This window comes from Pongo abelii, chromosome 13, assembly GCF_028885655.2.
Source record: "Pongo abelii isolate AG06213 chromosome 13, NHGRI_mPonAbe1-v2.0_pri, whole genome shotgun sequence".
In the NCBI taxonomy this organism is placed as follows: domain Eukaryota; kingdom Metazoa; phylum Chordata; class Mammalia; order Primates; family Hominidae; genus Pongo; species Pongo abelii.
The window spans coordinates 101,963,592-101,990,534 of NC_071998.2; the positions used below are offsets into that span (position 1 = coordinate 101,963,592).

At 37.5% G+C, this 26,943-nt stretch overlaps 1 protein-coding gene across 17 annotated transcripts in view; it reads right to left on the reverse strand.

The window, feature by feature from the left end:
* Window positions 1-1,761: 1,761 nt before the first annotated feature.
* LPAR1 (lysophosphatidic acid receptor 1) overlaps window positions 1,762-26,943 on the reverse strand; it is a 169,562-nt gene continuing 144,380 nt past the window's right edge. For all 17 annotated transcript variants that reach the window (XM_003777424.5, XM_009244736.4, XM_054520438.2 and 14 more), the window contains one exon: window positions 1,762-4,220. In XM_003777424.5, coding sequence (XP_003777472.1) covers window positions 3,919-4,220 — 302 coding nt within the window. In that variant the 3' untranslated portion in view covers window positions 1,762-3,918. The remainder of the gene's footprint in view (window positions 4,221-26,943) is intronic.

Here is a 26,943-nt window from a genome sequence, read left to right on the forward strand (position 1 = left end):
TTCTCTCTGGAGGCTAGAGCTAGATTAAGGAAGCTTGTGCCCAATTTCTCCTTCTTCCTCTTCTAATGAACATCCATAGTCAAATGAGGATAGCATGATTGAAAATGGAATCTTCTAAATCAAGGATTGGGAAACTTTTTCAATGAAGGGCAAGAGAGTGAATATCTTAGACTCTGAGGGCCGTTATAGTCTCTGTTGCAACTACTCCACTCTGCGCTAGTATTTAATTGTACAAAAGCAGTCATAGGGAATTAATAAACTAATAAGGATGGCTGTATTCCAATAAAACTTTATTTATGTACATTGACATTTGAATTTCTTATAATTTTCATGTGTCACAAAATATTTTCCCAACCATTTAAAAATGTAAAACCTGTTCTCAGCTGATAGGTCATACAAAAATAAGTGGATTCGACTGATGTGCCTTAGTTCACAAATCCAGCATATTTTCAAATAGTCATTACATGTCACATCATTAAAGTTCATATTCAGTTATAAAGCTCATAGTCATAGACTATTTGCTAATAATTTATTATTTAAGTTTATAATTTAATAATTTGCTAATAGTCTATGACTATGAGCTTTATAACATTAAGAGAAGAATTAGAGAATTTGCTGTGTAGACTACACAGGATGCAGGTGAATGCTAGAACATGAACAGCCCTTGCTTAGGAAGATTAACAATACATCCTGGCTCCTAGTTACATACATCTCTTCTATCATGCAGTGTCCAACCTCATTCACAAACCACCATTCTAAACCCACAAATAATCCCTAATTCTTATGGGGTTTGGAATCAGGTGAAGCTCAGTTGATATGAAACAATTAGCACTTTGTTTCAAAAGCTCTTTTCATTAAAATGTTCTGTTTACTTTGTTATAGTGAAGGAATGTGATAAAAGAGGTGTTTCTACAGTTTTTACCTAGCATAAGTGCACACTCTGGGTTTTAAGGGAAAGAGCTAGAAGCAGTATATAATATTTCAGAAGTTGAGAGAATTCTGGAATAAATTGGAAGATGAACAGTGGAACCTAAAACAATAGCTAACTGGGAAGGAGAAAAGGAAGGCTGATAAGATTCATTAATTATATGTTAGTTGCGGTTTTAGGTCTTGAAAATTATGGTTTCACTAATTTAAAAAGAGGAATATGTGAGGGGTGGCTAATTTGTAAAGACCAGTTCAAATATATTTGATTTTTAACAATCTTATATCCACCTAAAATTAAAGGTTCAGAATTCTCTTCCGAATCCTCATTGAGACATTCACTTGAATAAATATTTTATCTTTTTCCAACACCTTAGTGGTATACTGAAAATGTTATAATGGTTATAACATTGGAAGATATATATATAACTTTTATCTTGTTGGTTATTAAACCTATAAGTAGAAATACCACTGTGACTTTATAAACTAGTGAGAGTGTTTCATAAAGTTGTCAAAATTTTTTGTAAAATCAGAGTCTTTCAAAAAGAAACCCACTCTAACAGTTATCCTGTTGAGGTAAAGTACCATCTTAATAAATTGTCTTCTCTCAAGGAACATAAACTACCATCTCCCAGACATTGGCAAGATTTATTACTCAGATTGAAAAAAAGCAGTTGGGGGCTGGGGGAGCACATGGTTGCTCCGCCTCAGGGTTAAGCAGCCCTTGTTACAGAGAGATAAAGGAGGTCATAGTGGGAAAAACACCCACGCAATGCAAGCTGGAAGACTCTCGAACAAGAGAAATAGCACTGACCAGAACCACACATTACCAAACGCTGATTGAAAATGATTTATTAAAGTCCAATTAGTATGCTTTTCATTTCAAATAATCCATATAGCCTCCAGAAAAATATGCACATGTGTAAAAGTCCAAGTTCATTTCTCTCACTTCCAATATAAAGTATTCTGTATTTTGTATAAAGTATCTGCAAACACCTTTCTGCTAATTGGGTCCTCACATTCTTTTCACTACAGGTACTTTACAAGTCTGCCCTCTGCTCAAACACTAACCGTGCACTGACATCCTCCTTCCTAGACAGCCATTCATCTCCCAGACTTCTTTCTCTCAGACATCCTCCTGACCTCCCCTGACCTGCTTCACGACTGTGTTACCTCACTGGTTACTTGTTACAGCAAACTGATGCAACTACAGGTCTACCTGGACAATGTATTAAACAGGTATCACCTAATAGGGCGGCAGCCTATCGGGGTGATTCCTGGCGAATACACAGTAACCAACCACATACTGACACACTCAACCCATTTGCTACAGATGGATCCACACTAATTGATATGACAATCCTTTATTCACTCGGCACATTTGGTTTCTTTGCATTTTCTTCAATTTCACATTGCAGGTGTGGCTACCAAGAGCTGGATAGCGAGTCCTCAAACAAAGTTTGGAATTGCGAGATATATTGGGGTACCTTGATTCTTGAGACAGTTGAATTCTTCTAGTTGATCTTGTTATATTAAAAAGTCACTCTCAACTAAAGTGACCACCGCATTTCTTTTGTTAAAAGGTCATTTGACTGGCTTTTCCTCACAACTGCCACCCATGCAGTACAAAAGCAGGAAATCCCTTTTTATGAAAGGGATAAGTACAAGATGACATTTCACATTTTTTTAAAAAAAGAATCCTTCATGGGAATATGTCCTAATAATCAATTATATGGACAAAGTTTTATGTACACAAAATTTCTGCAACTTTATAATAATGAAAATTAGAAATAACCTAAATAGTTAACAACATGGGAATGGTTAAATAAACTGAGTTGCATCCATTAAATGGAACATAATATAGCCATTAAAATTATATTTTTGTAAAATTTTTAATGCCATAAGAAAATGTGGCAATTTTGCAATGAAAAAGATCTACTTATAAAACTGTTTACAGCATGACTCCAATTATGTAAAAAAAAGTATACAATACACATACAGGCATACATGAGGGTTGCTTTTTAAAGGTGGTTACTTCTGGGTTGTGATAGTGTCAGTAATCATTTTTGCTTTTTTATACATTTCTGCATTTTTCAAGTTTTCTATGATGAGTATATTATTTAACAAAGACTATGAAAATTTTCCTCTGATATACTGGTAATTAGACTGTACTTGGGTATTTTAAATATGTGGGAACAATATTACAGTGCTTCATCTTCTATGACTTTTTTGGAATATATATCACTTTGGTAATAAACTTACATTCCCTGTTTTATACTTGTTACAACATTTTAATTAAACAGTTAATATTGTGATTAGAGCATTGTTTGCTTCATAACCTAAACAAATACTGGCTTTGAAGTCTAGGTTCTATTTCCTAGAAGATTTAACATTAGTATCCTTTTAATCTTTTTAAGTAAGGCATACTGCATACATACATTACATGCATGCTTTCTAAACAAAAGATAATTCCAACTTACAGTTTTCCTATGTAAGGGAAAAAATGGAATTACGGTAGTTTAAAAACAGTCCATAGTCTCATCCATCACAAACATGCTGATAGGCATAAACATGTTTATTAAGTGAAACGTATCCTTTAAAAATAAAAAAGGGAAGCCTGTATATAAATGAAGTTGTGGATTCAACTAGTCAGAATTTATTCTGACTTGCACCAAACCACACAAAATCTTTTAAAAGTCTAGTTAGTGTAGTCTAAATGGACACTCCAGAGTCTGTTCTTGAATTCCATTGCAAGAGCTCCACTTCCTACTTTCAGAAGGGATGGGGATCAAGATGAGGGTTGTCACATAAGCTAATTTTCAATATATATCAAGTCTTGTGGGGTCTGGGAACAAATACTGTCATTGGTTAGTGTTTAAGTACATGAGTTGATTTTTCTCCTCTCTCACACCCCACCTTGCCCTGGCAATTGGGTAGGGGGAGGCTGTTTATCCTCCAAGAGAGGATGGCTGGTTCCTCATCTCAGTTTCCGTTCTAAACCACAGAGTGGTCATTGCTGTGAACTCCAGCCAAGATGGTGTGGTTGAGGGAGGAAGCCGAGCGGTCTGAGCCTTCTGTGGGGCCGGTGGGGTTCTCACTGCGCTGGCAGCACAGGATCTGCCTAAAGGTGGCGCTCATTTCTTTGTCGCGGTAGGAGTAAATGATGGGGTTCATGGCAGAGTTGAATTCAGCAAGGAGAAGGAAGAATTTCTCATAGGCCAGCACGTCGCACTGTGGACAGCACACGTCTAGAAGTAACAAAACCAATCCAGGAGTCCAGCAGATGATAAAGGCCCCTACAAGGACAAGGATAGGGATCAGGAGGATTTTTAAAAAGAGAATGAAAAAATATTATAAAACATGCGACCATAAAGTGAAATGATTTCAGTTCAATATAAAAATACTGAAGTTGGAAGCCACCAATCATTGTCGCAAATGAAATATTCATTTCCTGAGATAATCAGAAAAAATTTAACGATAGTTAACTTAAAATTTTATTTTGGATGTTACTAAAATCAAGTAATTATGAGACATTGATGATTATTATTTTGAGCAATACACAAAGAGTTTGATAAGCAATTGAGATATGAAAAACTGCATTCAGGAAACACTTCACCTCACATAACAACATGGTTTTTAATAGCAGTGTTATTTTCAGGCAAAAGATAAGCACGAATGATAAGTGTCCTTTAATGTTTAATTAAGGCATAGTTTCTGGATTTAGGTTGTCTGGGCCCAAATCCTTGTGTGATATGTAATAAACCAGGTAAACTTAGGCAAACTACTTTCTTTCCTTAATTTTCCCATCTGAAAAATGCAGATGATTATAGTTACACCTCATAAGGTTTGTTGTATGGATTAAACGAGTGTTAAGGAAATAATCACTCAATCTGTATTGGAAATTGTGATTTTCAATGAAAAGATCTATGTTTTATTTTTATTCAACAACTACCTACATAGTGCTGTCCCATATGCTTTACCAGTAATAACTCATTGAATTTTCACAGTAGCCATATGACATAGAAACTAATATCCCCATTGTACAGATGAAGGAACTGAGACCCAGAAAATTTATATAACGGGCTCAAGGCCACAGTACTGGAAAGCAGAAAAATTCCAGAGTTTCTGCTCTTAGAGGCTGCCTCCAGAGTTCAAGCTCTAGAAAATATTACATTTCTACTTCTTGAAAATGATAACACTAAATATTTTAAACCAAATTTAATGTTTCAGATGTTTTACTAATTTAGATCAACTTTGTTCTCTTTCTTCCCCCAATTATTCTGAATCATTACAATTTTACTATAACTGTAAGAGGAATGAAAATGTAGATGAGATGCTTAATTCTACTTCATTTAGTTTCTGAAATCACTCATCATTTGGATCCCAGGAAAATGGAGGTCGTAAACTAGCATTAAATCCTACCACTGTGTTACTCCAGACTCTGCTGGGGATCTTCTACTGAAAGAACATGAGCCAACAGCGGTGGGCACTACTGTGTCCCATTGCACCTCACCTAATGGGCCCCATATGTGTAATCAGGCAGGCTACATATGTGTAATCAGGCAGAGCGGAAGTAGGGGCAATACCAGAAGGGCATTTGCATCTTCAGATTTAAATGGCGCTGGCTTTGGTGGATGCAGGCTTAGACTGGGGTCATGGATTTGGTCCAGCCTCAAGGAATTAGTTTCACAAAATGTAAACAAATGAGATTTAGTCTCCAAACAGCCCACTTTTGAATCTGAGCTTTCTTTTGTGAAACTTTTCAGCAGGGAAATGAAAATAAAGGAGAAAAGTACCCCCATAAAGCTCTTTGTTCTACAACACAAATGTGTATTGGTTTTAAACTGCTGTTCACTTTGAAGATTGGCCAAGGTACTTCATTTTCTAATAAATACAATACCTTAGACTTTCCTTGGAGAGAAAAAAATACTTCAAATATCAGGAGATAATAGCCAAGGAGCAATTTGAACTTCAATAAAAATGTTAATAAAGCATTCATTCCAAGTCCTTGAATTTCCTTGCTTGAAAATCACTCAGAAAGCTAAACATAAAGGAAAATCAAAGGAATGCCTCTTGGGTTTCAGAAATAATGCATTATTCATTGAGAAGCCAGGAAGGGAATTATTCTCAGGATGGAAAATGCTTGGATGGAAAATGCATGGTCCCATTATGCCATTTACTTGGAAACTAAAAACACACAGTCCCTTCATGAATGGAACAGCATTCTTTCAAGTTTCCTTTCCCCTTTCTTTTATCAAAGCTCTAATTGAGTTCAAATTCAGAACTTGATTAGACACAAGGAACATGCATCTCAATAGCTAGATTTTAAATAAAATGATCTTTTTCTCCTAGGCAACAGAAGGGAATATCTTTATTCTCACATACTTAAGCTGCTTGACTTTGTTCAAAAGTGAGAGAATTCAAATACTGTCATTTGTTGTTTATAATTTCTTCCCATGTTAAAATTTAAAAGGTGTAAGATCTTTCCAGAAAGAGCCCATGAGCCTTACTTTTAGACCAAGAAATGCAAGGAACCCTGCTAGACTGAAGGCAGGAAGTGGGAAACACCACAGCCTGACACAGGAGCTACTATGTATGGATGCTTCATTGAGGAACCTAGAGTCCTCTCCCTTTTCTTCTTCACTGAAAGGAACTGGTTTTTGTACTAGGATTAGGCCCAACCACACAGTCCCAACGCTCTGTGTTTGGATCGTCAAGACTCAATCCAATAATTTCAGTGACTCACAGTACAGGCCTCAGAAATCAACATCTAAAACCAATCATATGGAAATTCTGCGCCCCGCTCCCCCTCCTATTTCACAGAGGCCTCAAGGATCAAACTGACCAAAAGATGAGGATGCACTACAGAAAAGGAAAATGGGGGCTGGAAAATTTCAAGGGATGAGGCTCCTAACCCATAATGAATGGATATTCTGAAATGAAGTTTGCTCAAATTAAGGATTTCCCCTTGAGCTTCTGAAAACAATAATAAGCCACACCTAAACCCCTTTAATAATAAGAAGCTAACCATAATTCAATCAGGTTATAGGACTTGAGATGTGCATTGTGGACCCCATCAACATGTAATCTATAGAGAGTTCAGCATACACCTGAAAGGTTGATAAGAGTTAAAACACCTCCATCTCAGCACCTCTGAAGTGGAGAAATAATAGCTCCCCGCCTCCTCCACATGGCACAGTGAGGATCAAACTGAGATACAACTTGTAAAAGCCCTCTATAAACTGCGCATCTACCTGACCACCATGACTTACATGAGTGGCATAGACTTGTGGCAGCTGGTGTTGCAGAGCCCTAGGATAGATTCTCCAAGGGCAGAATGTGAAAATGTGTTTTGGACAAGGAAGAGCTGGCATGTCAAAAGGCTCTGAGACAATACTATCCTAATTATAAAGAGATTCCTAGGGTATGAAGAAGATAACAAGAGGGAATAGAGAGACAACATAGAGAAGCAAATCATTTTGGAGGTTCTCATGGGTCAATGCCATCACCTACCAAGATGGGGAATGAAATATAGTACTCAGTAGTCATAGTGCTTTGAGTAGTTTGTATATTTCCAGCACATTTCTGATAGAAGAATCCCACAAACCCAGGCACAACACCAATGAATGGTATGCAACAGTATGAAAGCAAGAGGAAGGGCCCGGTGCGGGAGTTCATGCCTGTAATCCTAGCACTTTGGGAGGCCGAGGTGGGTGGATCACCTGAGGTCAAGAGTTCGAGACCAGCCTGGCCAACAATGGTGAAACCGCATCTTTACTAAAAATACAAAAATTAGCCAGGCGTGGTGGCGCACACCTGTGGTCCCAGCTACTTGGGAGGCTGAGGCAGGAGAATCACTTGAACCTAAGAGGTGGAGGTTGCAGTGAGCCGAGGTCACATCACCACACTCCAGCCTGGGTGACAGAGCAAGACTCCATCTCAAAAAAAAAAAAAAAAAAAAAAAGGAAGAAGAAGTGTGGTTATTTATTGTAACGTCAGAAACAGAAGTAGCAGAAGATAAGATGTCCAAGGTCACAAAGGTCTTGTATATCTGGCTAAGATATTTGAAATTTGTCCAGTCCAGCATACATTCTCAACCCTAGCCACACATTACAACAGTCTGCAGAGCTTCTTTAAAAAATAAAGACCTTCACCCACCCCTCCCACTATGGGATTGTAATCTCATTGGCCTTACTAGTCAGATTTTCATTTAAGACACAACATTGGTGACAGAGTGGAAGAAGAAAATAAAGTAAAGGCAAAACTATTTCCAAATTCCAGAAGAGAGATAATGAAAGCCAGAATCAGGACAGCAGCACTGGGAAGAGATATAGAAGGACTAGAGAAGTATTTAGGAGACGGACTCCATGAGATGGATGAGACAGAGAAGTCTAGAATGACTTCTAAATGTTCACTTTGGTTGAAGGAGGAAACACAGGAGAAAATGTTTGCTGGTGTTTTGTTAAGGGAGGTAAGGAGAAGAAGAGAGCTGATGAGCTGGGTTCAGTATGTATTTAGTTTGAGGTACCTGCAAGACATCAAATGGGAATGCCTTAATTACATGTAAATAGGCTCATGGCAATTTGTGTCACGGGAAACTGTCTCACAGCATGCTGAACAAAAGTGGTTATATTCTCCCTGATTTGCCAATATTACAAGTAACATGGGGTGGAGGATATTCAAAACAGATCCGTGGGTTGTCCTTCCCTGAACAAGCTTTATTCCTCCCTGATGCATCTGTCAAAGCAATCTGTGAGGACCCCAATGCCCACAAAGATGGAGGGAGAGGTGCTGGAATGCAGACGCAAAAGGCAGGGAGGAATGAGGCTGTTTTGGAACAACAGGTCACAGCTGCAGATCGAGATCATATTACCACACCTTCCCTCAAATCTACCCAACCTCATCAGCTGAATAATGCTTACCATCTGGTCTCACAATTACAGTCTTTTTTTCTAGAATGACTTTTTCCTAACTAGTTGAGCTTTGCTTACATATGGAATGCAAGAACCAAAGTTAAAGAGGAAAACAGTCCTTGCCAGAGAAGACCTCTAGAGACAGTGTCCAAGATTTTTGATGAAAAACACAGAAAGCATTTCTAGTCTGGCTGGCAAAGTTGTGTTTTTACAAAAGAACCAGACATCCCACAGATCCAAAACAAGTCAAGGTAAATCAATTCTACATCAGCACTGTGCCCAAGGTGGCCTCACTCTTCTTGTTTTTCAAATGAGGATCCCAGAAACAGTCCTATCTCAGAGACCTGGGGTGGGAATCAAGGGAGAAAATAAGTGAGTGCCTAAGTTGCTTTTTCTGTTTTCCCTAAATTGTTTATTCCCTCAGGTCAGGCAGCGTGGTATCCCAGAATCTAATCAAATTTTAGTTCATCTCTGTAGTTACATTGTGATTTCTGCTATTAAGGTACACGCATAATACATAGTTAGCTATGAAATCCTTCAATGCTATGTATCTTAACAGAGCCTATGTCAGAAAAATAGGCCACAGATGCAAAGCTTATTCTTCCTCAGTCTTGCAGCTAAGGGTTCATTATAATGGGGGTGTATGTGGATGGGCTTTTTGAGATTAATGCTTTTTCTAAAAGAATAACCCAGATTAATTATAAAATCTTTTTTCCTGACTATTGAAACTATATAATTTAACTGAGATATCTCCGCAGTATTATTGTTCTATATTATTTCCACCGTGATACCGATTTTACTCCATCTAGTTTGGTGTTCAACAGTGCCATTCCTTCCTGGTCACAGCACATGTTGCATACATTTAAAGTTTCATGATTTCATTTATTGTGTGATGTGCTCTAGTATTTTCATTACTCACTCTTGAGAGCAACATTTATCTTTTAGAGAAGGATAATAACACCATACAGAGCTCTAAAGCAGAGCAGAATACTCATTATGTTCTCTTTTTAACATTCCTGGATGACAGTTTTAGCTTCATTAGACTCTCCTGATCACCACAATGCTACTTTCCTGTACCCAAGAGAATGCCAAAGCTGCCTTCCCTCTGGCGTACTCTCCTTAACACTAAGTAGTGTGTATCGCGCACGTACAAGCTCCATACCCTACAACAGACGCTAACTCTCATCCTGCAACTGTACATTGGAAAGTCCACATTGAAATGACTTGTATGCTAGTGCCATTCTTACAGACCATTCAGGTGCTGAAAAGCCAGGAAAAACCACTTCCCCACTGCTACCACCCTAGCCAAGTGAGCAATACCTTTTATCTGCCAATTGCAACAGGCTCTTAACCAATTCCTCTTCCTCCACACTGCTTCCCTAAAGTCCAGCTTGTACAAAACAAGCATAAATCAATTTGCATTAAGTCACTCTCCTGCTTAAAACCCTCCAAAGTCTTCCTACTTGAATCCTTACTGCTATCCATAATGCCCTACACATGACTGGCCCTGCCAGTTTCTTGGATCTCATCTCTTTCCACTCGCTCCTCATTTACGAGGTTCCAGTCACACAGACAAAGCCCATTTCTGTCTCAGGATCTTTGCATTTATAGATCCATCTGCTGGGAGTACTCTCTCTGCAGCTTTTTATGTCTATTTACTTATTAAATGTCGCTTTCTTAAAAAGGCTATCCTTGGTTATCCTAGCCAAAGCAACAGCCCACCACCATCACCACATTCTCCCATTTTATTATCATCACATGATGATATAGCCAAATGATATATCCTTTATTTATACCCAAAATTATTGTATTTATTGGTTTACATGTTTATTGTTTTATCTTCCCTTAACAAGAATATTAACTTCATGAAGGAAGGAATGCTACCTCTTTCCTGTCTGTATCTCTGGAATCTAGAATATTGTCTGACGACAGCAGACACTCAATATCTTCCATTGGATGAATTAGCAAGTCATAGCTAAGCGCCTAGTACATACATCCCAAACAAGAAAAATTAATGAGTAGAAATGTCATTAAATTATGGGTGGAAAATAAACATTAACATCTACCGTGTGTAAGGTCTTTTAAACGGATGCTATAGGACATTCAAAGAGGCATAAAGAAGACCCTGGAAGACCAACTTCTAGAATGGTGGAACAATTCCTACACACTTTTGAAGGTTTAGAATTTGTATCCTATAATTTTAACCTGTATTACCTGGCCAAATTAAAGTGTGAGGGTTTTTTAAATGAGTGCACAGATATATGATAAAAGTGCAAGCACATGAATGAGAACAAGCAGCAGCAATTTCCGGACAACTTCTGAGACGACAGGCAGGAGGAAGGAGTGGGGGACGGTGCTTTGGTTATAGCTACAATTCTTTTCAGAGACCTGAAGCAAATTACGCAAAATGTTAGCATGTTTGATTTTAATGTTCGGTCATTAGATGATTGTCATATTACTTTTTGTGTTTTTTATATATTCGACTCGCTCATATTCAGATATTTATAAATTTAGAAATTTTAACAACACGAAACTAGAAGTCTTGATTTTTCTTAAGTAAAAGGTAAGAAGAGAAGGCAGAAGAGTAGAAAGTTTGCTAAAAGTTTTATCTTGTTTGGGGGCTACTGTAGATACCGAATTATATCTTGAATTTTATTTTATTTTATTTTACTTGAGACTGAGTCTCACTCTGTCATCCAGGCTGGAGTGCAGTGGCATGATCTTGGCTCACTGCAACCTCTGCCTCCCAGATTCAAGTGATTCCCTTGCCTCAGTCTCCTGAATAACTGGGATTACAGGTGCATGCCACCATGCCTAATTTTTGTATTTTTAGTAGAGATGGGCTTTCACCATGTTGGCCAGGCTGGTCTTGAACTGCTGACCTCAAGTGTTCTGCCCGCCTCGGCCTCCCAAAGTGTTAGGAATATAGGCATGAGCCACCGTGCCCAGCCTATATCTTGAATTTTTTAAAGTATGTTTTTAAAATTTAAAGTTAGCCACTATTAAAAATAGATATTGGATGTACCACTCAAACCACTAAAGAAACAAAGAAAAATTTTTTTAAAAGGAAGGAAGAACAAAACAGTTTGAAAAGAAAACTCAATTTATCAAAAGGAAAAGAAATAGAAGCAAAAGCAAGGAAATGCACACACATAAATAGAATGTCAAGAATAAGCCCAAACATGTGACTAGACATCATAAATGTGATGCCCTTAATTCTCTTACTGAAAAACAGATTCAACACCATGACTTTTGAACAGATTTCTTTTTTCCCTTGAACTTCTAACTGCTTTCTCTTTATATTCTCTCTTTTGTTACAGATAAGAAACACATAGTTTATTACAGCAGAAGCATGCCTCAGATGTATTTCCAACTTTTTAATTATACAATTTTTCCCCAAAGACATTTCCTGCAGCCCTCTGACTTACTAACCCAATCGAACCCATTGATTTCTAGGCCTGCTTCTCAGCTTCCATTGAGGGTTGCTTATTTTACATACCCAGGTGGTACATTGTTTCTTCTAACGTACATCTTTTTTTTGGAATTTCTTTTCTTCTCCCTCCCCCACCCCGATTTTCTAGAGTGTATCCATGAGCATTCTTTCTAGAAAGTTTGCATAAGCTTAAAATCATTTTCTCTCAGAACACTGTCTTCTAGTATTTAGTCTTGCAGATGAGAAGTCTGATGTATGATTCCCACTCTTCTTGTGTAAAACACCTACATAGTACGGGTCCTTACTTACTTGCCAAGCTTTGTCTTGCACTGCATGTCTGCTTTCTGGACATATGAGTTTTTCCAGTCCTTTCAGTCTATCACAATCCCCCTAACCATGGGCCTTTGTACGTGTTACTCTCTCTCCTCGCAATCTAATTCCTACTCACACTTTACTTACCGCTACTTCTGGGATGCCTTCCCTGATTAAGTCAAAAATCCCTTTGTAATATGCTCTCAGCATTATAAAACACTCCATGGTAGAAGTTATCACAGGTGTAATTTATTTTTATTTACAATGTGATTATTGTTCACTTCTGTCATCAGACTATTTTTACTCCACTGTGTCTATATAACCTAACAAAATTTTTGGCATATAGTAAGTGCTCTATAAACATTTGTTGAATGAACAAAAAAAATAAGTGAAAGAACAAGGATCTGGCTAGCTAGCTACAAACCTAGGCCATTAACCAAATATTTTTCTCATCCTCTCCTACCTGAAACTGTCACTATGTCTTTCATTAACTTTGGGAGATCACAAATATCACTAGAATATGATGTCTTGGCTTTGCTCATAATTCTTGCTTGGCCCTTGATTGGCAATTTTATCTATAGTCTCACATTCGTGATATTTCCTTTAGATTAAGGAAATATCCTATCACTTTGAGTACTTTTCTCTCCATTGTTTCTGTTCATGTGAGACTTCTTTTACAATGAATATTGGATATTTGGGAACCTACATTTAAAAATTGATGGATCCTTGACGTCTCTTAATTTTTCATTTGTATTTTTACCACTTTACTTTTTATTTGGTATCCTGGGTGATATCATGGACTTATTTTCAAGGTCAAATATTTGATTTTTAGCTATATCCATTTCACTACTTGGTAGTGACTTTTGGTTTGTCTGTTTATTAGCAATGGATAAAGGAGGGCAGGCGATCAGATTTTTTTTATTTTCAGGAACACTGTTCTCTGAATGATCCTTTTACATAGTAATGTGTACTAATTTAGTCAATACAGTATCTTCTTGAATCTGTGAAGCTATTAATTAGAGTTTATTTGACATTATTTTGTGCTTCCTATACTATCACTTTTTCCATGTAAGATGTTGCTCTACATTCAAATGCAGTGGGTGGGGGGTCATCATGCTTCAAGGAATGTCTATTCATTATGCAGGAAACATTCCTGAATAGAGGACCCTCTTAATTTGAGAAGACAGCATAAAAAATTGCCACCAAAGTCAGCTTTTCCCTGTACCTAAAACATTTAGCCATGCCATCTGAGTAGGCAAATTCTAAATGAGATAATTACATGGGGAGAGATGTGTTCCTCCGAATGTTCTTATCTACAAATAGAACAAATAAAGTCAGAATAATGTTCCAAAAATATGGAAGCAGCACAACCACCTAATTAGATCCAGGATGCATGCACACATACTTCACTACCAATGGTAGCTACTATTCTCAGGAATAGAATGTGACCCCTGAGGTCTATAAGCATACAAAAAAGGAAAGGCTTTAATTTACTCGCAATCCAACAATACAGTCTAAACCTTAAGATGGGTCACTGCCTCTTCCTTTTTTCCTAATTCTTGTCTTCTGATTTCTACCCAGCTCTGTCTTAGGGTGAAGTAACTGAGGTTAAGACTGACTTACCAGGCCAGGCGCAGTGGCTCATGCCTATAATCCCAACACTTTGGGAGGCTAAGGTGGGTGGATCACCTGAGGTGAGGAGTTTGAGACCAGCCTGACCAATATGATAAAACCCCATCTCTACTAAAAATACAAAATTAGGCTGGGCATGGTGGCTCATGCCTGTAATCCCAGCACTTTGGGAGGCTGAGGCGGGTGGATTGCCTGAGGTCAGGAGTTCAAGACCAGCCTGACCAACATGGTATTACCCTGTCTCTACTAAAACCACAAAAATTAGTCGGATGTGATGGCAGGCGCCTGTATTCTCAGCCACTCCAGAGTCTAAGGCAGGAGAATTGCTTGAACCTGAGAGGCAGAGGTTGCAGTGAGCCAAGATTGTGCCACTGCACTCCAGCCTGAGCAACAAGAGCAAAAATCCACCTCAAAAAAAAAAAAAAAAAAAAATTTAGCTGGGCGTGGTGACACATGCCTGTAATCCCAGCCATTCAGGAGGCTGAGGCAGAAGAATCACTTGAACCTGGGAGACAGAGGTTGCAGTGAGCAAAGATTGCACCATTGCACACCAGCCTGGGCAACAAAAGCGAAACTCCGTCTCAAAAAAAAAAAGACTGATTTACCAGAGCATTATTACCCATCAATAACCAAAAAAAAAAAAAAAAAAAAAAAACAATGCTACTCCAAGGCCTACAAAGAGATTATCTGGTAAGCCTTTACTATTTTCAAGTCACTGATATTATTTTTAAACTTGTAAAAATATATATATACCCATATGTATGCATACACACATAACACACACATAACATGCATGCACTATGCACACTGAGGATCCTCAGTCTTCACTTTGCTGTATCATAAAAGAGACAGTAAGATTTGTTTTCTTTTACATAATGTGCACTATGAAACCCAATCAAAAACGATGGTACCACATATATTCTTCACATAGAAAATAACTCACAGTTCTCAAAATGGTTAAATCTATTTTGCCTCGTAAACCAAGTGATAAATCGCAAATGTCTTAAAAAGCAAAATTTTCCCCTTATTTAAAAAATAATAAATCATAAACTTCACAGAAAATCAATGTTGTCAACTCCAGACCAACACCATCTAACTTAGAAAGTGATACTAAACTAGTTGCATGACTGTGGTCCAACTGTTACTAAGGTGATTTGAATAATATTTATCCCTTTAAAAGGATAAAGGAAATTCCCCTCAGAATCTTTCCCTAGCAAAAGTTCAACATTAACAGGAAGTTTATAATTGGTTTTGCAACATATTTAATTTTTTAACTACAAATTAAGATTCTCCCAAAATAATATAAATCTAAACAAGTACTGAAATCTGGCTGAAAATGCTCATAGAATGTAGCTGACAAAATCCTGTGGATTTTTTTTCTGTGCAGTTCATGAATCACAAGATATGTATTACCCAAGAGACAAACTTCAAGGATAGAGAAACGTAATGGAAATTTTATTTACAATTCATTTTCTTACTATCAAAATGAGGAAAATATTAAAAATTTAATCTAAAAGCAAATTGAGAAAACTTTGTGAATTATTTACGTAACCTAAAAATGTTTATATTTATAGAAATATAATTTTTAATAGCCAAAAGACATGAAAAGAAGAACAGTATTAACTGTAAATGTGGTCATTGTCATTCTTTTTGAGATTAGTTACATCTCCTATAGCTGCCAAATGCCCTGGATTGATCTTTAGGAAGCACAGATTCTTGGCAGAGCAGAAAGGAGGTATGGTCTGTTCTAATATGATAGCTATCTGTCTAAGATATCTCTCTTTATCAAAAACTTTTATAAATTAAAAAAAAATCCTTAAAGTAAGGTTATAAAAACAATTATTCAATTGGGAAGTGGGTGTTTAGGCTACAGAAGTCCAGATTCAAAATCATAAACAAACTTTTTCTACATAAATTTCAATTATTTTAACTACAAGTGTAGAGTAAAAAGGCTAGCTGACAAAATTGACAACACCAAGTCTAAATATCACAAAGCAAATTCTGACTAGCCCATAAATCCTAAGCAAAAGTCAATCAGTTCTAAAGCTGTCAAAATAAACTGCAACAATATCACTGATAGAAACTTATCCTATAGATATATTTACACACAATACAATTATGCATGTGCAAAGAATTATTTGCAGTATTCTTTATTTTAAAAACTGTAAATAGATAACCATAAATAGAGAAGTAAAATAAGGTACACTGCACCCATAAAGTAGAATCCTATTCAATTCTACCAGTTTAGATAGTCTGCCTTTACTGATACCAAATCATCAGATGCCCTACAGTAAGCCTTAACGGAGGATAATAGTCAATGCATCTAACAGTGTTTAGAACAACAAAACATAAAAATGATACTTTAAACATCTTCTTTAAAAATATAAATTTGTATTCATTTACCAATGTTTTGACATAGAGTCAAGGTTTTTTATTTGAACACAGGTGCATTGACTGGAGTTCTGTGTCATATTGGAAGCAAAAGCCACCCCAATTAAGCATCCCATACTACTTCCAATTTGGCTCCCCCAGAATAGAGTCAAAACTGAAAATTCTTGCAAAGCAATTTCAGTGAAAAACCTTGTGGAGTGTTTTTATGGATTCTCCAAACTTCAACAGTTGTTTTCATCAGCTCTTTTTTTTTCCCCCAATTTACCTTAATTGAATGTTAACGAAGCATTCACCTAATTTTCATAGAAACAATGTCTTCTTTTTGTACTTATTTTATTAGACAATGTAATTATTTAATTAGTTATGTGACTAGGGATGCAGCAATGAACCCAGCAGAAAAAAAAAAAAAAAATCTGCCTTCATTGAGTTTAGGTTCCAAGAGAAATGAGAAAGACAATCAACAAAATACAAAATAAGTAAGATACATTTTAGAGGGGAATAATATTTGGAGACTATGGAAGAGCAAGTGTGGATACAAGAAGGGCAGCTAGAAACTCACGCAGTAAATCAGACAAGAGATAATGGTGGCTTTGAATGCGGGAAGGTGGAGATCATAGACACATTTTGACCATACAGCTGATATGTATGGCTAACAGACTGGATATTGGAGACAACAAGAAAAGTCAAAAATACCTGAAAACTGAAAAAATGAATTTAGCGGCAAGAGGGTCACTGATGACAGTTCAGTGGAGTCATGAGAACTCCTGACTTGGAGTAACATCAAGAAAGAACAGGAAAGAAACTGAATACTGCAAGGATATACAACTCTTTGAAGCAGTTTTACTGGAAGAGAATAGAAAAGTGGCTATGGGCATGAATTAGTATGTTTTACAAAACCATTGTTAACACATTGGCTGGGTGCGGTGGCTCTCGCCTGTAATCCCAGCACTTTGGGAGGCCGAGGCAGGCACATCACAAGGTCAGGAGATCGAGACCATCCTGGCTAACAAGGTGAAACCCTGTCTCTACTAAAAATACAAAAATTAGCCGGGCATGGTTGGGCGCCTGTAGTCTCAGCTACTCGGGAGGCTGAGGCAGGAGAATGGTGTGAAGCCGGGAGGCGGAGCTTGCAGTGAGCCGAGATTGCACCACTGCACTCCAGCCTGGGCAACAGAGTGAGACTCCGTCTTGAAAAATGAAAGAGAGAAAGAGAAAGAGAGAGAGAGAGAGAGAAAGAAAGAAAGAGAAAGAAAGAAAGAAAGAAAGAAAGAAAGAAAGAAAGAAAGAAAGAAAGAAAGAAAGAAAGAAAGAAAGAAAGAAAGAAAGAAAGAAAGAAAGAAAGAAAGAGAAAGAAAGAAAGAAAGACATTAAGTTGGTGAAAAGAAGTCAGGTAAGAATAGGTGCATATACTCAGTGTGTATATGCAGATATACACGTGCCCTCCCACACTTGCTTATGCTTATATATGTAGATAATTTTAAAAAATTCTACATCAGAAATTAGTATTGCCATGGCTAAAGATTGAGGTGAGAAAGTAGATTCACTGTGTATTTTTCACTACTAGAATTTTTGTCACAAATCATTACTTTAAAATTAATTGTAAAATTGTAATTGAGTTTACAATTGTTAATAACAACAGGATACCAACTGAGCTGCTGGAAATTCAAAGCAGCTTTAGGTTTGTTTGCTGTACAAATAGCATATTGTGGTTACAAAATAATCACTATTGGTTCTAGTAGTACAAATCACACACCCTAATTAAGTGATTGCATTATATCCAAATGGAATGTCTGTAACAGACTAGAAATCCGTTAACAGCACAGTTTTGCATTCAGAGGCCAAAATATTTTTACAAATGAATACAAATAATGAGAAAGAAATGAACCATACATTTAACTCAAGAAGTTGAGCAAAAATATATAACATCCCCAAAAGGAAAAAAGAAATTAAAACATGTTACTGAAATAGTAAATAAAAAATAATAAACTTGATTAAGACAACAAATCTGGTATTTAAAGAAACAACTAAAGAGACAAATGTCTTATAAATATGATCAACAAAATAAAAACAGATTAGAAAGAAGAGATAACCATAGATGATGAAGTTCACACAACTAGAAGTTACATGAAATTATTTGCCAATAAATTTGAAAATATGGCTAAAATTGATGTTTTTCTAAGGAAACAAACTATGACAATTGATGCAATAGTTTGAAAATCTGAATATACTCAAAACAAAAAACATAGAGAATATAATCGTTAAAAAAGTTCCTTCACCCCCCTCAAAAGGCACCAGATTCAGATGGATTTGTGGATGAAATTTATCAAACCACTAAGGAACATATTACTTCCTATGGAATTTATATTGTTCCCCAAGCATTAACACTTAAAAAAAAATTCCAATTCATTCTAAGAGACTAAAATAAACTATAAAAAATAGACAAAACAAATCTCCCCTCCACAAAGCTATAGATTAGTTTTTCTCAATGCGATTGGAATTGGCTTTGGGGATGAAAAACTTCTTTGTTGCATGTAACTGTTCCATGAATTCCAGGGTCCTTAGCACTCTGCCCATTGTGGCCAGCAAAAACTACTCCCTCACATTCCCAAATGTCCCTGGAGAATAGTCAGCAGGAAGTACCACCTTTCCTTGAGAATAACTGCATAGACCAGTCAACTTTGTGAATATAATCGAATCCGACATTATATTAGCAGAATGCAACCAAAAAGGGTTAACACTAGGAAATCTCTTAATGCAATTCACCACACTATTAAGAAAAAATTAAGCTGAAACTGGATTCCTTCCTTACACCTTACACAAAAATTAATTCAAGATGGATTAAAGACTTAAACATTAGATGTAAAACCATAAAAACCCTAGAAGAAAACCTGGGCATTACCATTCAGGACATAGGCATGGGCAAGGACTTCATGTCTAAAACACCAAAAGCAATGGCAACAAAAGCCAAAATTGACAAATGGGATCTCATTAAACTAAAGAGCTTCTGCACAGCAAAAGAAACTACCATCAGAGTGAACAGGCAACCTACAGAATGGGAGAAAACTTTCACAACCTACTCATCTGACAAAGGGCTAATATCCAGAATCTACAATGAACTCAAACAAATTTACAAGAAAAAAACAAACAACCCCATCAAAAAGTGGACGAAGGACATGAACAGACACTTCTCAAAAGAAGACATTTATGCAGCCAAAAAACACATGAAAAAATGCTCACCATCACTGGCCATCAGAGAAATGCGAATCAAAACCACAATGAGATACCATCTCACACCAGTTAGAATGGCAATCATTAAAAGGTCAGGAAACAACAGGTTCTGGAGAGGATATGGAGAAATAGGAACACTTTTACACTGTTGGTGGGACTGTAAACTAGTTCAACCATTGTGGAAGTCAGTGTGGAGATTCCTCAGGGATCTAGAACTAGAAATACCATTTGACCCAGCCATCCCATTACTGGGTATATACCCAAAGGACTATAAATCATGCTGCTATAAAGACACATGCACACGTATGTTTATTGCAGCACTATTCACAATAGCAAAGACTTGGAACCAACCCAAATGTCCAACAATGATAGACTGGATTAAGAAAATGTGGCACATATACACCATGGAATACTATGCAGCCATAAAAAATGATGAGTTCATGTCCTTTGTAGGGACATGGATGAAACTGGAAACCATCATTCTCAGTAAACTATCACAAGAACAAAAAACCAAACACCGCATATTCTCACTCATAGGTGGGAACTGAACAATGAGAACACATGGACACAGGAAGGGGAACATCACACTCTGGGGACTGTTGTGGGGTGGGGGGAGGGGGGAGGGATAGCATTAGGAGATATACCTAATGCTAAATGGCGAGTTAATGGGTGCAGCACACCAGCACGGCACATGTATACAATATGTAACTAACCTGCACATTGTGCACATGTACCCTAAAACTTAAAGTATAATAAAATTTAAAAAAAAAGAAAAAATATTAGCACCAATGACTTGCCTGGTAAAATTCAACATTTGCTTTTTTAAAAGGAAGATAAAACACCACCACCAACAAATCAAAATATAATTACAAGTACAACACTTAGTAATCTGGGAATAGGGGAAAACTACAGAAAACTTATTAGAAATCAACAGAAATCTTATTTAACAATGAAATACTAGAAGTATTCCATTAATATAAGGGATAAGAAAAGGATATCCATTTGTACTGACATTCTAGTCAATGAATTAAGCTAGAAAAGAAAAAAAAAGATAAACAATTGAAAATAAGTTGTCTTCAGATTGCCTACTTGTTAATAGAAAAACTAAAATACCTGATAACTATTCAATCAACTATTGGAAAAAAATTTGTAACTCAGAAAAGTGGGCATATATAAATTAAAGTACAAAACTAAATGGATTTCTTGTAATAAATATTTGCAAGATAATCATCATCTAGCAAAAGTATGTTATTCTTCAATAAAGAACATTACATAACTTTTAAGAAAAAATACCTAAATAAATGGAGCTAGTACCATATTCTTGAAGGGGAAGATTCAATACTTTTAAAATAGGAATTCTTTCAAAATTAGTTTGTATATTAAATGCATTTGTGGGGGCAAGTTAATGAAAGGGGATTATCTCATTAAAACATGCTATAAAGCCACAGGTTTAAGCTAGTTTGGTACTAGCAGGAGGATAAACAAGATTAGTGGCACACATTAGAATCTAAAAACGGATCTCTGCATAACAAAATCTAATACATATTTTAAAACATGAAGAAAAGATTAAATGCTCAATAAATAGTCTTGGAATAATTTGACTTTGGGGTGAGGCAGGGATATAAAAGTTAGATTCCCATTATATATCAATACAATAATAAAATGAATAATCCAATTAAAATGTAAAATAGTTTAATAGATGCTTCTCAAAAGAAAATGTATAAATGGCACATTAAGCACATGAAAAGGTGATCAGCTTCACTAGTCATCAGGGAAATACAAACTAAATCCACAAACAGATACAACTGCACACCCACTGAATGTCTAAAATTTAAAAGAGTGACCCTAGCAAATGTTGACTTGGATATAGTGGAACTGAAACTTTCATCACTGCTCTTGAAAATGTAATATGGTATTAATCATTTGGAAAACAGTTTGGCAGCTTCTTCAAAAGTTAAACATTCACATATCATATGACTCAGCCATTCTACTCAATATTTATCCAAGAGAAAGGAAAGAATATGTCCACACAAAGATGTGTATAAAATGCCCAGAGCAAAATATTTGTAATAGTCAATAACTAGAAACAACCCAAAAGTCCATCCACAGATCAACAGGTGAATATACAGTAGTATTTCCAATCAATGGAATACTAGTCAGTAATAGAAACCAACTGTCAATATATGCAACAACATGTTATATGTCAATTATAGTTCAATAAAGTAGGAAGGAGAGAATGACAGAGAGAGAGAGTGAGGAAGAGATTGACCAACACTAGAAAGGCCAGCACCAACTATCTGTAGTTTCTTCTCATTTCCTGTAGAAAGTAGCTCATAGCTCAGGCCGGAGCAGTGGCTCATGCCTATAATCCAAGCACTTCGGGAGGCCAAGGCGGGTGGATCACGAGGTCAGGAGTTCGAGACCAGCCTGACCAACACGGTGAAACCCCATCTCTACTAAAAATACAAAAATTAGCCAGGTGAGGTGGCGTGTGCCTGTAATCCCAGCTACTTGGGAGGCTGAGGCAGGAGAATCGCTTGATCCTGGGAGGCAGAGGTTACAGTCAGCTGAGATCATGCCACTGCACTCCAGCCTGGGTGACAGAGTGAGGAAAGAAAGAAAGAGGAGAAAGAGGAGAGAGAGAAAGACAGAGAGAGAGAAAGAGGGAGGGAGGGAGAGAGAGAGAGAGGAGAAGAGAAGGGGAGGGGAGGGGAAAGGGAAACGGAAGGGAAAGGGAAGGAAGAGGGAGGGAGGGAGGAAAGGAAGGAAGGAAGGAAGGAAGGAAGGAAGGAAGGAAGGAAGGCAGGAAGGCAGGAAGGCAGGCAGGCAGACAGGCAGGCTGGCTGGCTCAAAAACACTCAATAAGCTTAGTGGTGCAGGCTGCACCCTTACTGGGGAAACCCATGATTGTCCAGCAATATCTGTGGCTGGGTGGTTGAGTCTGTTGATCCACGGATGAAATGTTAGCAAGCACTTTGGCTTCAGAACTAAAGCTCATCAGTATTAAATGTGTTATTCTGATCTTAAAAAGAATAGGTAGCAGAGTGGGAAAGATTTAAAATGCTCTTACTAGTGACATAATGGTAATACATAAATGGACACACTCATATACTGTTGATAGAAGAGTCATTTGACCATCTTTTTGAAGGGCAATTTGGCAATATCTAAATGTACAATGTCCTCTTTTACCTAACAATTCCATTTTAGAAATGTATCATCCAGATATACCTGAAGAAGCTATAAAAATACAACCACAAAATGTTCAATGAAATATTTATAACAGTAGAAAATTAGAAACTATCTCAATATCCACTGATAGTATACATAAGTGGAGTAGTAAGCAGCCATTAAGCAGATTGGCACTGCTCTATCATATTTACCCACATGGGAAGAGATGCACATTACATTAAGTCTATAAAGTTACATCAGGTACAATAGGTCACTTATTATAAAATTGCTATAGGTACTTATATGCATATATACCCTATGTGCATTACAAAAAATGTCTAGAAGGATACACACCAAATCATTGGCAGTAGTTACCTTGAGGAACCAGGGGCAGTTGCATGGACTTTAAATTTTAATGTAAACATTGTTTTTGTAACTTTTTTGGGTAAGAAACATGTTTTTCTAAGCCTGTCCAGGACAGGGTGGAAATTGATGGAAAAAAAAAGTCCTGGAACCCACTGGGACACAAACTTGGTCTCAATTCCTGCTCTCATCCAGGGCAAGTGTTTGTAACCAAAAGTGGTATGGGACTGTCTGTTTCATGCACATAATTTTTCCACCTGCTTACACGTGGCCTCAGTGTGCTGGCCCGCATGATGTTCATCTACTATGCTCCCTGGTCTAAGCAGGAGGAAAAAAGAGGACAGACAGTGGACTTTGATAATGATATTGATGTAGATAACCAACCCTAAATTATTACTTTTCTTTATTCTTTGGAAATGCTTCATTAGAATAAATTAGAAATGCTTCAATGGAAAGAACTTCATTAAAAATGTTTTTAAAATAATGATAAAGCCTTTATTAAACACTATTTACCAGTTTAAAGAAAAGAAACATGTTTTTCTTTAATAATTAAGGAAATGAATGACAATATTCACATGGGAACTCAAGAAGCTAGTTAGTGGGGAGGAAGAAGAATAGAGGTATCTTGGAAATAAAATTTATTTTAATCTCTGAGGCTGGGTAACTTGGAGGACTTTAAAGGTATGTATTCATCTTTTATAGGAGGAAAGAGACAGACCTGAGGTCAGATACTGTTTCTTTTCCTTACTGCATATGGGACATTGGACAAGTTACTCACTTTTGCCCAGCCTCAATTTCCTTATCTGTCAAATGGGGATATGATCTACTTTCAGCACTATTGTGAGGACTGAATGAGACACTGCAAGTGGAGTACGAAGCACAGGGCCACCTAATGGGTTCCCTTCATTTCTTTCCTTTCCTTCTTCAGTGAATACCCAAAGGATAAGCCTCCAAGAAATGTGGATATTTTGGGTGAACTGTTATTGGTTCTCCCAACCTAGAGATAGCAAAGTGGGAAGCTGTACTCCCTACTATGCCATTACCATAGTCACAGAGTGACATCAGGCTGTCCTTTAATCTGAAACAATTCTGAAGTAACCCATCAGCATTTCTTGATGACTTCTTGAACTTCAGAGTCAGTCCCCTTTTTGCTTAAAATTAAAAATAAGGGGCAGGTGCAGTGGCTCTCACCTATAATCCCAGCCTTTTGGGAGGCTGAGGCAGGAGGATCGCTTGAGCCCAGGAGTTCAACACCAGTCTGGGCAACAAGGTGAAACCCTACCTCCAGAAAAAGTAAAAAAAAAAATCAGCCAGATGCAGTGGCGCACACATGTGGTCCCAACGACATGAGAGGCTGAGGTGGGGGAATTGCTTGAGCCCAGGAGGTCAAGGCTGCAGTGAGTTATGATTGCACTACCACACTCCAGCCTGGATGACAAAGCAAGACCTAGTCTTAAAAAATAAAAAAAGAATATAAAATGAATATTTGCTTTTAATTTCTTAATTTTAGACCCAATCTCATTTGAAAAAGAATTTGAGGTAAGAGTCAAGTTTAAAAGTTTAAATGGTCCTTTATTTTACTATTCTTCAAGTAGAGGGGAACAATTTCTAAGAGGAATGGACTATTTCAGCCTGCTAAAGTACCACATTCTGGAAAAGGATGAAATCCTTCTGGCTTTAGAGAGCCTGGGAAGACAGGGTGTAGTGGACGCCCCACTCTGAGCATGCTCAGAGCTGCACAGCCAGAACAGCTGCCACAGCCAGGCATAGCCAGCAAAGGTTCTGGGTGGCTGGCTCCAACCTCTCCTCTGTGGAGCAGACACTGGGGCCTGGCCACTAGGCTGGGTGGGCTGCATAATCAGTTATTGCAGCACGGGGCCCCCTAGTCAGGACCTAAGGCAGAGGCCAGATCTTCTTAGCTGGGAAACTAGGGGAGACCCACTTGTTTTTAATGACAGGGCCTGACCTAGTTGAGATGTTTGAGGAAAATAGATAAGCCAGGGAGGGAACTCTTTAGGGAGTGAACACACAGGCCTCGTATTTCTGTTTGTCACAGGTTACAGTTCGGGAGGGTCTGCTGGAGACTTATCAGACAACATAGCACTGACTGGGGGGTGTTCAGAGCTGGATGCACTCTGGCCACCTCGGTAAGATTGGACCCCACCCTCCAGAAACAGCTGGGCGGCTGGGCAAAGGCCAGCACTGAGAGAATTTCACTGCAGAACAGTTCTGGCTAAAAAACAATAAAAATAATTTTCCTAAGAAATAAAGTAGCAACAAAAGAGAACCAGATGCAGCCCAGAGGGGCTTCATGTTGGCCCTGCATGAAGAATGGAAAGACAGCCTTTGGGACATCTGGGCATTTCTCTTGCTTCTCATGCCATTTACCCATCCATTTCGTATCCATTTCTTAGTCAAAAATCTTAATCAGATCAGGCTTACAGAGTGAAAAACTGTTCGGGAAGATGTAAGCTGGGTCAATTCCTTTGTCATCCTTTAGCTGTAAACCAGTAAAGTGCTCGCTTCCAGTTTAGATCAGAGGGAGAAATGTACTTGCTCCATTTAATCCAGGTATATGATGCTAATGAAGAACCTCAAGTCCTGCTCATAATTATTCTTGTTACCACGACAGATTTTTAACTGTGCTGGATACTTTCTAGGGCCCTCATTATATTTTCAAAAACATTTCTGACAATTTTCTTTTTGACAGTTGTTTTTCAGACTCCTGCTATTTATTCAGGTCGTTTGTGGCCTTTTGATTTTTAACTATGTAAAGTTTTGAGGTGGAATTATATCTTTTAAATGCATTTATATGTTATCTCTTTATAATGCCTAATTAAATTTATCAGGGGCAACCCACACTTGAAACATTTAAAAGGCACCTCAGAATGTTTTTTATTTGCTTAGTCTGATTGTTACTGAATTACACCTTATTTTGTGTTTTGCACTTAAGTATTTGATTTTTAAGACATTCCCCATTGTACTACTCCATGGTATGATCTAGAAAGTAACCCTACATTTAAGTAGGCAAGAAAAACAAAGGAAAGGATCCACAAGAATAGTACACTAAGGATTACCCATAGTGAGGTTACTAGATTGAAGACTAGGATTTAAGCACTGTATGAACTTGTACTAAACACATAATACACTGAAGCATGACTTAAAATTTGGGAGGGGGTGAGTTAAGTGACTTGTATTTGAATATGCAACTTTTTAGTGAAATCTTTTTTTTTTTTTTTTTTTTTTTTTTTTGAGATGGAGTCTTGCTCTGTTGCCCAGGCTGGAGTGCAGTGGCGCGATCTCGGCTCACTGCAAGCTCCGCCTCCCAGGTTCACGCCATTCTCCTGCCTCGGCCTCCCGAGTAGCTGGGACTACAGGAACCTGCCACCACACCTGGCTAATTTTTTCTATTTTTAGTAGAGATGGGGTTTCACCGTGTTAGCCAGGATGGTCTCGATCTCCTGACCTCATGATCTGCCCGCCTCGGCCTCCCAAAGTGCTGGGATTACAGGCGTGATTTAGTGAACTCTTTAATCAGACAGAGAAATTTATTTTCCTGAATCCTGCCTTCCTACCTGA